The 14180-nt window shown below is 41.5% G+C and overlaps 1 protein-coding gene across 8 annotated transcripts in view; it reads right to left on the reverse strand.

The window, feature by feature from the left end:
- CENPU (centromere protein U) overlaps positions 1-14180 on the reverse strand; it is a 181507-nt gene that overhangs the window by 5425 nt on the left and 161902 nt on the right. For all 8 annotated transcript variants that reach the window (XM_073578483.1, XM_073578428.1, XM_073578449.1 and 5 more), the window contains 2 exons: positions 8460-8507; positions 2420-2481 (listed from right to left, as the gene is read on the reverse strand). In XM_073578483.1, coding sequence (XP_073434584.1) covers positions 2420-2481; positions 8460-8507 — 110 coding nt within the window. The remainder of the gene's footprint in view (positions 1-2419; positions 2482-8459; positions 8508-14180) is intronic.

Below are 14180 nucleotides of genomic sequence, written 5' to 3' on the forward strand. Positions count from 1 at the left end.
TCATGCAGTATATATAGGGAGGCTGTGTGGGGCTCATGCAGTATACCTATGGAAGCTGTGTGGGGCTCATGTTGTATATGGGGGAGGCTGTGTGGAACTCATGCAGTATATATAGGGAGGCTGTGTGGGGCTCATGCAGTATATGGGGGAAGCTGTGTGGGACTCATGCAGTATATATAGGGAGCCTGTGTGGGGCTCATGCAGTATACCTATGGAAGCTGTGTGGGGCTCATGTTGTATATGGGGGAGGCTGTGTGGAACTCATGCAGTATATATAGGGAGGCTGTGTGGAACTCATGCAGTATATATAGGGAGGCTGTGTGGAACTCATGCAGTGTATATATAGAGAGGCTGTGTGGGGCTCAGGCAGTGTATATATAGAGAGGCTGTGTGGGACTCATGCAGTATATATAGAGAGGCTGTGTGGGGCTCATGCAGTATTTATAGAGAGGCTGTGTGGGGCTCATGTTGTATATGGGGAAGGCTGCGTGGGGCTCGTGCTGTATATATAGGGAGGGGGGCTGTGCTCTGGTTCAAATGATATACAGCAGGATGTCAGCATGCTTAATTCTGCTCAATATTAATTGATACAATTATTATCAATAATATAATTATAATATGTTGATATTAATATGGAGTAGAATTAATTTCAGCCTATTGGTTCAGCCCTCCACAACAGTCACGGTCTCGCATGTGGCCCCTTGGGAAAATTAATTGCCCACCCGTTTTAGACTATTAATGTGATGTCTATATTTTTATATTTTCATCAAGCCGTCAAGAGATTCATTTTGCCTATTGCCTTTTACAAAATAAATGATGTACGTACATGTACCAGCTCATCAATAGGAGCTCAACCTCCTACACTTAAAATAGGACATACACCATGTCAACAAAAACCTATATATGCAAACTGTTTTTTCACCATGATCCATTAATAACTGCACCATGTGCTGCTATGTCCTCCCAATGTAACGTGTCACACTCATGCACTGGCAATTAATCTTCTGTAGGCTTTAAGGGGTATTTTCAAGTTGGGGGTCCAACTGTTTGGGCCTCCAGCGTTCCTGAGAACTGAGCTCTGAAGGAAAAAGCCCCTTGTGAAGGGAGTAGAGGTCGATCAAGCGCACTGAAACTCAATTCATTCTGTGCGATAGTCACAACACAGCCTGAGATATCACAGGTTAAACAGAGTAGGGAGTTCGAGCTGGAGAAATCTGCAGCCCTTAATTTAACTCAATTTTATCTAGGGCTGGGACGTCTCATTTTAAGGCAGAGAATTTCAGTATAAAAATAAGCCCTGGATCACTTCTGTAGCACAGATCCCACTGATATATGGCCACGACTATCACAGATGTATCTCATACATCCTTGGCTGCTTAAGTGTGACTGTGAAGGATGTATGAAATGTTTTTGACAGGGAAAGGGTTAAATGAACAGCAAGTTGTAAGAAACTACGGCGCAGGGACAGATTGAAATCTCGGCACTGAGATCTCAATTGCGCATGCGATGCCTCAGTTGACCATTTTCCCCAAAGTCCATTGCATTGAAAAGCATGGAAAGTGTGGGGGCGTTCACAAAATGTGGACGGAGCCCCTGCACTGCCCAACACCACCTCCTACCAGCCTGGGCCTGCAGCATCTCCTACCTCTGCCACCAGCTTCCTGCAGCAGTGACCCGGCCACCTGGGACCCCGCTTCACTCACTGCCACATCCCCCCAGGTAAGCTACCGTAAAAGCAGATTATAAGATGTACCGCCATTTTATAAAAAATAAATTCTACTATTTTCCTCCCCAAAAATTTGGGATGCATCTTCTAATCCTCAAAATATGGTATATAAAATCTAATAGAATTAATGCATTAACGGTTTCTATGATCTTTGATGGCCAAAAGGAGCTTCTACATTTGGAAGGATTTGGGAATCGGAAGATACAGGGGCTGAAATGTGTTTTAATTATATGTAAACTGTCATTTCTGTTCATTTGAAACAAGAGTTCGATCTGAGTTTTTTTAATACTCAGGAAAATATCTCAGACCTTACCATCTGCTGTAATGGGTATTTTGTGGTATGGGATAAAGTCACTAGGGGTTTAATTTCACTACTGTTTAATTCTCTGTTAAATTCTGGGAGACCCCGTGGAGTTGAGAAAAGTTAGGTGAGAGAGATGGGTAGCACCTCTACAGAGGAGCGGGAGGACATCCTTGAACTGACTGGAAAGATCTCCATTAATACGACCCAGAGAAGATCTCTGTTATTTCTAGTGCACAGATCTTTGACTACCAGAATAATATTTCATATTGCGGTATTCTAAGCAGCCAAAGAGGAGAGAGAGAGAAACCTGAAAAACATTCCTGGATATATTCAGTCTCACCGGCCACCAGTGTGCACAGAGCAAGCAATGCAGGAATAACATTACTTACACCAGGACTGCGTGTTTCACCTCCAGTAAACGCTTTCTCTTCATTCCAATTTCAGACAGCATCTGTGAGATACAAGAAGCTTTTCTTTAACGGGGCTGTTCTGGGCAAAATGAAACTTTGTTACTTTTTACATATCCTGTCCTCTGGGCAAAGTTAGTCATACTCACCTACGGGATCCAGCGCAGGCGCTCAGAGATCTGCACAAAGACAGGAAGTGGTGATATCACTATTCCACCAGCCGCAAAACCACTGCCACCTGTGAGCGGCTGCAGCGGTCAGGTGACTGCAGCCAGTGGAATAGCAGCAAATCATCATAAAACATCAGATGACACACAACTCGTCACTTAAGTAAATAAAGGGGTTGTTCACTGTAACAATGATAGGCGATAATTTATGGATTGGTGGAGGTCTGATCACTGGGACCCCCTGGTCGGCAGAACAAAGTGATTTTACACGTAGCAGCAGTATACATGCCTGACCAGAACGCCATTCATTCTCTATGGGGCTGCCGAGTGCAGCATTCAGCTTTTCCCACATCCTCAATTAGAGTGGCGGTCAAACATGCGCACTGCAGGTCCATTCTAATGGGGTTGAGCCTCCACTTTGCCGATCGGTGCGGGTCCCAGTAGTCAGACCTCCGCCAATCTAAAAATTATCACCTATCTTGTGATAATTTAAAGTGGTTGTTTAGTGGAACAAAATTATCTAAACTATCCCTGGTTCAAAAGAAAATATTCATTTATACGCCATCCACACTTAAAGGGTTTTCTGGGACTTTAAATTTAAATACCTTTAGGAGGAATCCCAACTCTCAGCATCTCAACTGCTTAGAAGGTTTGAGGCTGCCTGACAAAAGTCACCAGCGACTCGCTGCTCACCAGGCACAGCTCCACACTTTTAGTAGCGTTAGCGCCTGGCATTATTACAATTCACTAATCTTGTCCTATTTAAGTAGAAGGAATAGTGATGCTGTACCAGACACAACCCCCTCAGTGACACAATGGGAGTAGACCCCCACTTATCTAATACTGATAGCCTGTACAAAGAATAGGTATTTCAGCACGAAGTTCTGGAAAACACCTTTACGGCAGTGTCATATACCTGACCATATTTATAAATACCGTACAATTCTTAGACATTGCAAACTTAATGAACACAGTCTTAAAAACTCATGCAGCGTGAGAAATCTGTCTAATTTTAGGCCCATCTAGTTCAAGTTTACATCCGCTCTTAGTTGGATTACTTTGAAATGTGCACTACAGTTTTGGAATATTTTTCAGTGTAAAGTGTCTCACATTATATCCTACCCCCCCCTTTTTTTTTTTCTTCAATAAGCCAGGCCCCATTTTCAGTGAGACTATGCCCACTTGTCGAACAAGTTGCAAAAAATATCTGAAACACATACTGTAAAATAGTGCAAGTAATTAAAAGAAAAAGAAGATAGCGTTCCAGCTCCCATAAAATCTTCACTTTTATTTTTCCATTAAAAACATCAGATAAATCGGCATGCTCACTGAATCAGCTCAAGGTCAGGCAACGCGTTTCGATCGGTAAGAAAGAGTGACCATGCTGATTTATCTGATGTTTTTAATGGAAAAATAAAATTGAAGATTTTATGGGAGCTGGAACGCTATCTTCTTTTTCTCCTATGTCGCACACACTTGACCTGGCGGAGTTCCGTGCACCCTTGGCACACCGGTGAGCTGGTTCATTTCTGTTTTCTCTGCAAGTAATTAAAGACAGTTTTTCAGTTTTTTTCTCTGTTCAAATGATGCCAGAATTCTGGGGCATTTTACTTGATGCATTTTTCCAGCATTTTAGCAGTTAGGTTTTGATAGGATGAGAAATATTAAATATTCTACAGAGACATAAGAAATGGACTACAAAATGCATTAGTTAAGGCATTTTTCCCCACACCCAAAATGCAGCATGCATTAGCGGACCAGATTTCTCCTAAAGACACAGTCTATGCATAATTTCATCACTAAAAATCCTCATTTCTATCCGGTTCATGCAAGAACTGAAGCAATGCATCGTTTTCAGGAGGCTATTGAACATGATCTAAAAATGTTGCAGAACGACTATAGTGTTCTACACAAAAAAATCCAATCTGTCAAAATCTGAACGAATTGCCTTTGATAATTTGAATGCAAGATCGGACAGTACCATCAAAATGTCGGACAAGGGGGGCTCGGTGGTGCTATTAAACAGTGAGGATTATGCCTTTGCCATCAACTCTATGCTAGCAGATACTACCACCTACACCCCTCTTGCTAATGACCCCACTCTGTTTTTTTCTGAAAAAATAAATTAATTCTGGTTGGAGCATCCCTTGGTATTATTACAAAGAAAGAATGTGAATATTTAATTGTGGATTATCCTGTCATACCCTTTATGCATTGGTTACTGAAAACTCATAAATCTGGACACCACTGCCTATGCGCCCCATTGTATCGAGCATCGGATCTCATGGTGAGCTTCTTGGACAGTGGCTGGACTCTGCCTTACAACCCCTTGTACATTGAATTCCCGGCTACATCCAAGATTCGTGTGATGTTTTGGAACCATTTAAGGACATAAACTGGTCTAATTCTTGGACATGGCTCACTTGTGATGTTATCTCATTGCACACCAGCATTCCCCACCACATAGCTATTTCTGCTATAAATCATCATTTAGCCAAATTCAGTTTAGTCACAAGATCTACAGGAATTTATTAAATCTGTTTTTTGTCTTTTTTATTAACACAATTATTTTATGTTTGACAAAATTTTTTTTTGCAGAATAGTGGAGTTTCCATGGGTGCAAAATTCTCTCCATCTGTTGCCAATTTAGTTATGGCATGGTGGGAGGAATGCGCTTTGTGTACAATGTTCATAATCCTCATCTAATGTCTATTGTTTACTATACTAGATTTAAAGATGATATACTAATTATTTGGAGTGGCCCCATGTCTGATATTCCTTCTTTTTTACAATATCTTAATAACAATCAGTTTAATTTACGTTTCACTAATCATGTTGACAGTGCTCGTATTTCTTTCTTGGATTTAGACCTCCCAGGAATTCATAATTCACTTATCCATAGTACTACCTTCCAGTTGGGGAATTAATTAGGGCAAAAAGAAAGTGTAGTGATCAGGAATCCTTTTGTAAAGAACCTAAAATCATTAAGTCGAGACTCAAATCTAGAAATCATCCAAACTGGTCACTGCATCGTGCAACCAAAATTGCTGATGCCAAGATCAGGAATAATGAGGAACAAGAAAAAGGAGTGTGTATTAAGGTCTTGATCAGCCACACAATAACAACAATATATAGAAAAAATATCAAATTTTATTTATGTAACCACACATAAGACACACTTGAAGGACAAATTTAAAAACAATTAAAAAAGCCCAAAATAGGCCTCATGAATAAACCACCAAAGGTCCATGTAAGGACCTCACCTACTTACATATACTAATGTGTGTATTTGAAAAAAAACATGTCACTTCATCAAAATATCACTTGTTAGTAAGTGCCCATTACATTGTTGTGCTTAAAAGAAAAAATAAAATCACCATCAAAATGGCGCCGTCTGCGCCCTAGCATCTTTCGCGTTCTAATAGATGATACTGCGCAAGCACCTGTGTCGACTCCTTGTTGCTGCAGCCAAAAAAAAATATATAAAAAAATCACTACATTAATATGGCGCCATCGGCTGCACTTGCGCATTAGCATCTATCGCGTACTGAAAGATGCTACTGCAAATGCTCCACCGCCATTTTGTTGTAGTGTAAATTTTTTTGGCTTCATCAACAAGGGGCGGGCGGAGGCGCTTGTGCAGTAGCAGTAGCATCGGATTGCGATATTGGTTCTCTTGGATCCTTCTCCTGACTGGCTTCAAGAAATTGCATCACAAACTGCACCAAAATTGCAGTTTATGCTAAAGCCAGTTTCACAAGTCCAACATTCACAGTCAAATTATGGACTGTGATGTCCGAACCAGTCTCACACATGCCCTGCAGGATGTTGGGTTAGGAGAGCAGAAGCAGACCGGATACCGTGCAGCTCCTGTGACTTCTAGTGCAGTCACACATGCAATCTTGTGGACTTCAGCTGTCAATTGATTGTAACAGGATAAGTAATAACTATAGATAAGAGAACCCGCACTGTAAAATTCTGAGTTCATACCGGACATCTAGTGTACGGTGCTAAACACCGAACACAAACTTCTCCTGTAAAACCGTTTTACAGTTTGGGAAGGAGAGAGAAAGATTTTCCAGCTCCAAAGTTCCAGTCATCATTGATTTCTATGAGGTTCGGGATCTGGTTAAAGTTCATTTACAGTTCTGGTCGCAGAACTAAACTTTGGATCAAAGTTTAGTCGAAACCCGAACTTTCACGGGTCCGCTCATCCCTAGTAATAACTTATTGATCTGACTGGCAGAACGGGCACTTTAATTACTGGTATAATGGAGCGGCGGTGCACATGCTCGACTGCTGCGCTATTTACTCCTTATGAGGTTGCCGAGTGCTGCACTCTGCTTTTTCCATCAGCCCCTTAAAAGCAGAATGTAGTGGCGGATGATTATCCAACCTGTTGCTCCATTTTGTAATGAGGAGAGAAGTGCCCTGCTGGGAATAAAAATAACCGGTTCTGCCAATTAGTGAGGGTTCCAGCGGTCGGACCCCCACTGATCAGTAAATTATCGCCAATCCTGGTATATACTGGACAAGCCCTTTAAAAAAATCAACCTGTTGCAAGTCTGTTGAAATGTATTTCTGACACATTACGTATGATTTTATTGACATTGCAAAATACGCACAATACCTAATAAAAACACAATGAAAAAGAGGAAAGGTCACTAGATAGATGTAATATTTACTGTGTGACTACAGTAAAACAAACCACTATGTATGGACAATTCAATAAAAACAATAGGACACAATATATCTAAAATTCTATATAATCTTTAATAAATCGGATTTAGGCAATTATAAACTTGTGCAAAGTAGTGCCAAGGACATACAGAATATTAATCTAAAATCATAACATATATATATGAAAAAATAATAAAAGAGGTCTGTCAAAAGATTGTAGTAGATTAATGATCTATCGCAGCATCACACACATATTGGTATAACAAGTGTACATAAACTATAAACAGTGATATATTTAAACAAGAAATATATATATAACACAAAAGTGATTATACCCACAATTGGGTTGTAAAACTAATATAAATCTACATCAATAATATGCCATTGTGATAGACTCACATCCCAAAGTGATAACCCATAACATACTACTCAATAATGTGTGAGCCGATTAAAGATGTTACATACCCGTGATATAATGACAGCCTCTAAAGTAATGCCCAGCACTCCCCGACGCGCGTTTCGGAACTGGCGTCCTTCGTCAGTTGTTATACCAATATGTGTGTGATGCTGAGATAGATCATTAATCTACTACAATCTTTTGACAGACCTCTTTTATTATTTTTTCATATATATATATATATATATATGTTATGATTTTAGATTAATATTCTGTATGTCCTTGGCACTTGTTTGCACAAGTTTATAATTGCCTAAATCCGATTTATTAAAGATTATATAGAATTTTAGATATATTGTGTCCTATTGTTTTTATTGAATTGTCCATACATAGTGGTTTGTTTTACCATAGAATTGAATGGTCTCCATTCAAATTTTGTGACATATCAGGAAGGCTGGTTGATTAGAGCTGTATGAATATTTGCACGAGTTAATTCTATTTATTCATTATATGTGGATTATATGTAGATTGGTGCAATTTTATACATTTTTTCATTTTTTAATTTTTAATTTTATTATTTCTTTCTGCTGTGTTCATTTGTTTGCTAATCTACTGTGTGACTACAGCAGTGCGTCCTGCTACCTTACATAGTTATGTGAAATAAAGCAGACTAATATACAGTATGAGGATTAATATATCTGCATTCATACAGTATATGACAATAATGGTGATGTATATTCACACAAGCAAACTGACTTTGCAATTAATATATATTTACCTTTGCATTTTTCCTTTTCAGATCTTTTAGCTCCTGGAGCTGTGATATCTGCAGATAGGAAGGTTATATTTAGTTTTTATATAAAAGATATCTGCAATAATATACCGCAAATAATAAATATAGGGTTGGGCAATAACTGAGCACAGTTCATAACTATCCATGACCACCTGAGAGTTCAGAACTGACAGCATAAGAAGGTGTTGCCTGCACCCATCAGGGTCAAAGCCAGGAGTGAATGTAAAACTGTTCTGTCTTCTCTCTTTGTGTCCTGAATTCGGCTAAAAATACTGCAAATGTGCATCCAGCCTGTTACTACCGTATGCCTAGCCTATGTACTATCTGTATACACACATCAGTCAATACGAAGAAATCATAAAACATTAGTCACACAGAAATGGAAGAGTCGGTTAATTATATTTGCAAACTTGTGTCTTACTGATGAGTGGAAACTGCAGACATTACCCCGAACGGCATAAATTGTATAAAATTCGACTCTCCGGTATATCATAAAATTTAAGCTTATATTTTGCATTAACATAGAATAAAAACATCTTCAAAAAGATATTTAATGTGGTCTAGATGCAACCCTTAGGCTGGTTTCACAAATAACGAGTATTTCACAGTGTGTACTTGAATGCATGGACTGGCTGTACATTTCCTGACCTGAACTTGGCAGCCTTATATACTCCTACAAGGCTGAAGAGTTCTGGTCAGCGGACTATGGGCAAGATTATGAACCGTGGTTCAGGTACAGACCACAAAAAACACAGATGTTTAAAACTGATCTTAGGCTCCATTCACACATCTGGATGTCATGGTTCGTGATGCATGGATGTGCCAACTTCAGGTCAGGAGAGCCAATCTGTGCATCGCGGACTGTACTCAGTCCATGATAATGGAATTGGTGAATCGAATCCGGCCTTATTTATAGCATATAGGCACATTGGTACCATATTCCAATAAATAACTTCCTCCATCTCTAATCCTCCAATAATACCACAGAGCTAATAAACAAAAAACAAATATTGCGTACTGGTGTGATAAAGCCCTGATGAGCACTGCCGAGGAAAATATGCAGACCTACTCTACATACTCTGGGGAAATATTATAGAAATTATTGGCTTATTGTTCTCATCTGTAACAGATTTTTCTCGTACAAAGTGTCGGGGCCACAGGACCATGGCTTATAACTGGCTGCCATTAAGAGGTGGACACTAAGTACTTACGTGTTTGCTCCATGCACCAGCTATACCCTTCCTGCAGGCAGCTTTTCAGTTTGTAGTTAGAAGTAAAACACATTTCAGAATAAACACGCTAGTATAACCAAAACAATCTAAGAACGAAGAACCTCTTGTAGACGACAGGCACAACTGTAGTAAAAGATACCATTGGGTGGGTGCGTTGTCCACCAATGGGTGGTGCGAGTAATAAGTAATTCATTGAGGAACACCTGACTTGAGACATGTAATAATGATATTGAGTATATGGTTTCACTTCCATAGATGAAACTCTGAGCCCTAAGACTGGCATGCAATGTCAGAATTGAGATGGGGTCTGTGTCCCTGAAGCGACAACACTTGCTGTTGGTAGGGTGTTGAATATTTCCGTTGGAAGAAACTGACCATAGCCGTGTCAAAGCACATGCTCAAAAAGGCTAGACTTTGAGAGGGGGAGAGAGACTATTTTGGATAGTTGATTATCCAACTCAAGTGGGCTCAGGTTATCCAAGGCAAAGTGAAGGCTCTCCAGGTTGTCCGCCCTGGGCAGTGCCTTTGTCATGAAGTAGTGCAGATGAGGAATGGCTACAACACCCCTGGAGTGAAGAATGACAATCTCTGAGGCCAATATCATCATGAAAATCATCCATGCATCAGTCGCCAGATGGAGAGGACATGAATATTTTGTGCTTATTTTGATTGTTAAAAATTTATAAAACTTAATTGAATGTATGTGTGTGTGTGTATCACCAACCAATCACGAAGCATCTTTCATTTCACCAGAGCTGTTTAAAAGAAGCTGAGCTGTGATTGGTTGCTATGAGCAACAGTTTTCCTACTCTAGAAAACACCTCAGCAGGCACTGACTGGGTGGAAGAAATCTAGCATCCCGGGGAACATAAGGTCCCAGCCATTGTCAGGCCCCCAGAAAGGAGCAGTGAACACATGACAGAAATGAATCACCTCCTCCCGTGCCCATATCCCTATCACACATTCTCCATCCCATAGGAACATCTTCCCTCTTAAAGGGATCTCCGGTATGGAAGTTAGGGCAAATCCCTCAGCGCTCTGATTCTGACACCAGGCTTCTATTAAAGGGATCATTGGTATGGAAGTCAGGGCAAATCCATCCAGCGCTTTGGTTTTGACCCCAGGGTCTCTTAAAGGGATCATTAGTATGGAAGTTGGGGCAATTCCACTAAGCGCTCTGGTTCTGACCCCAGGCCTCTCTTAAAGGGATCCCCGGTATGGAAGTTAGAACCGTTCCACTCCGCTCTGACCACAGGGTCTCTTAAAGGGATCATTGGTATGGAAGTTAGGGCAATTCCACTAAGCGCTCTGGTTCTGAGCCCAGGCCCTTGTTATAGGGATCTCCGGTATGGAAGTCAGGGCAATTGCCTTCAAATGTTCTGGTACTGTGCCCAGACTCTCTTAAAGGGATCTCCTGTATGGAAGTTAGGGCAAATCCCTCAGCGCCCTGAATCTGACCCCAGTATTCTATTAAAAGGATCATTGGTATGCAAGTCAGGGCAAATTCACTCAGTGCTCTGGTTCTGATCCCAGGCTCTCTTAAAGAGATCATTGGTATGGAAGTTAGGGCAATTCCACTCAGCGCTTTGGTTCTGACCCCAGGCCCCTCTTAAAGGGATCCCCGTTATGGAAGTGAAGGCAAATCCACTCTGCGCTCTGATTCTGCCCCCAGGCCCCTCTTAAAGGGATCCTCGGTATGGAAGTGAGGGCAAATCCACTCTGCGCTTTGGTACTGACCCCAGGCCTCTCTTAAAGGGATCTCCGGTATGGAAGTTAGGGTAAATCCCTCAGCGCTCTGATTCTCACCCCAGGCTTCTATTAAAAGGATCATTGGTATGCAAGTCAGGGCAAATCCACTCAGTGCTTTGGTTCTGATAACAGGCTCTCTTAAAGTGATCCCCAGTATGGAAGTTAGGGCCATTCCACTCAGCGCTCTGGTTCTGACTCCAGGCTGACAGGATGATATGGGATATTAGGGGTAGTAGTCTTTTGGCTTTGACGGGATGATGTGGGATATTAGTAGTACGGTAGCTCTGGCTGACGGGATGATGTGGGATATTAGGGGTAGTAGTCCGGTGGCTCTGGCTGAAGGGATGATGTGGGATATTAGGGGTAGTAGTCCGGCGGCTGTGACGGGATGATGTGGGATTAGTGGTAGTTGTCCGGTGGCTATGGATGATGGGATGATGTGGGATATTAGGAAGAGTAGTTCGGTGGCTTTGACGGGATGATGTGAGATATTAGTAGTCCGGTGGCTATATATACACATACACACACAGTACAGACCAAAAGTTTGGACACACCTTCTCATTCAAAGAGTTTTCTTTATTTTCATGACTATGAAAATTGTAGATTCACTCTGAAGGCATCACAACTATGAATTAACACATGTGGAATTATATAATTAACAAAAATGTGTGAAACAACTGAAAATGCTGTATGTCTTATATTCTAGGTTCTTCAAAGTAGCCACCTTTTGCTTTGATTACTGCTTTGCACACTCTTGGCATTTTCTTGATGAACTTCAAGAGGTAGTCACCGGAAATGGTCTTCCAACAGTCTTGAAGGAGTTCCCAGAGATGCTTAGCACTTGTTGGCCCTTTTGCCTTCACTCTGCGGTCCAGCTCACCCCAGACCATCTCGATTGGGCTCAGGTCTGGTGACTGTGGAGGCCAGGTTATCTGGCGTAGCACCCCATCACTCTCCTTCTTGGTCAAATAGCCCTTACACAGCTTGGAGGTGTGTTTGGGGTCATTGTCCTGTTGAAAAATAAATGATGGTCCAACTAAACGCAAACCGAATAGAATAGCATGCCGCTGCAAAATGCTGTGGTAGCCATGCTGGTTCAGTATGCCTACAATTTTGAATAAATCCTCAACAGTGTCACCAGCAAAGCACCCCACACCATCACACCTACTCCTCCATGCTTCACGGTGGGAACCAGGCATGTAGTGTCCATCCGTTCACCTTTTCTGCGTCGCACAAAGACACGGTGGTTGGAACCAAAGATCTCAAATTTGGACTCATCAGACGAAAGCACAGATTTCCACTGGTCTAATGTCCATTCCTTGTATTCTTTAGCCCAAACAAGTCTCTTCTGCTTGTTGCCTGTCCTTAGCAGTGGTTTCCTAGCAGCTATTTTACCATGAAGGCCTGCTGCACAAAGTCTCCTCTTAACAGTTGTTGTAGAGATGTGTCTGCTGCTAGAACTCTGTGTGGCATTGACCTGGTCTCTAATCTGAGCTGCTGTTAACCTGTGATTTCTGAGGCTGGTGACTCGGATGAACTTATCCTCCGCAGCAGAGGTAACTCTTGGTCTTCCTTTCCTGGGGCAGTCCTCACGTGAGCCAGTTTCTTTGTAGAGCTTGATGGTTTTTGTCCAAACTTTTGGTCTGTACTGTATAATCATTATAATTTGTTATAACTAACCATAGTTACTGTGCCTGGGCAGGGCCAGGCTCTTCAGCTAGTTAGTTATAAAAAAAGATAGGGCCACAAATTATTAGGGGCGGGCGCCAACATGGTAAAAGAAACGCTCATATGTCTGATAGATTGCGATATGAAGGTATGCTTACTTGAGGTCTATGGATAACAAATTCTCCCTGTTCCAGCTAGGCGATTACTGTCAGAGAGATTGCATGCAGACACACTAAACCCTTATATAGCGGTTGATCCGATTAAGATCCAAAACAGGGGTACACAGATGTCATTTTTGGGAACAAAAGGATCTGAATGAATACTGTGGAAAACTTCTGACTACAGAATGGGCCCTTTCACCCACTGTCTTGACAAAGACAAGAATGCATGAAAGAAGGAGGTGTCACTGGATGAAGAGATCAGAGGTGTTGTGCGAAAGAATCTCTTTGGGGCTTGGAAGAAAATTCAACCTCGAAACCTGTGGAAACCACCTCGAGTATTTTGCACATGGAGAATCAGACATCCCCAACATCCTGACCTCGTCAGGTTTTGGTTTCCCTACACGCTGAGGTGGACTTAAACTACATTTACACTAAAAGTTAATTGTGATCAAATGTTCTTAAAAATGCTCGTTTTACGATTATTACGATTATTCTTCCGTGAAACAGGTTGCCGATCACCTTGAATGAACTTCCTTTGGTCGACCTAAACAGACCCTTACCTGAGGAAGACTTTGAGGTCTGATTGTGGTATAACAGATGGGGCATGGCTTAAAGGAAGGTCTCTTTTTCTGGTTTTGACTTCCATGTTTTTTGTAACTTGAGCTGAGTAAGTGGTGTAATGCGCATGAACGTGTTCTGGCTGTCCTCTCTAAGTCCATTTGCGGAACCTCTCCCTCGGATAGGATGTACTTGTTTTGAGGAAGGCGGGTACAATTTTCGTCTGTCGCTGCCAAGATGATTTTATCCAGTCATTTACCAAAAAGGAGAAAGCCTGTAAAAGGGTTGGGGCATTCAGGCCATTTTTGAAACCAAACATTCATTTGAGCCACAAAGTG

This window comes from Dendrobates tinctorius, unplaced genomic scaffold (assembly GCF_039654945.1).
Source record: "Dendrobates tinctorius isolate UK_male_01 unplaced genomic scaffold, ASM3965494v1 ptg000008l, whole genome shotgun sequence".
Taxonomy (NCBI): Eukaryota; Metazoa; Chordata; class Amphibia; order Anura; family Dendrobatidae; genus Dendrobates; species Dendrobates tinctorius.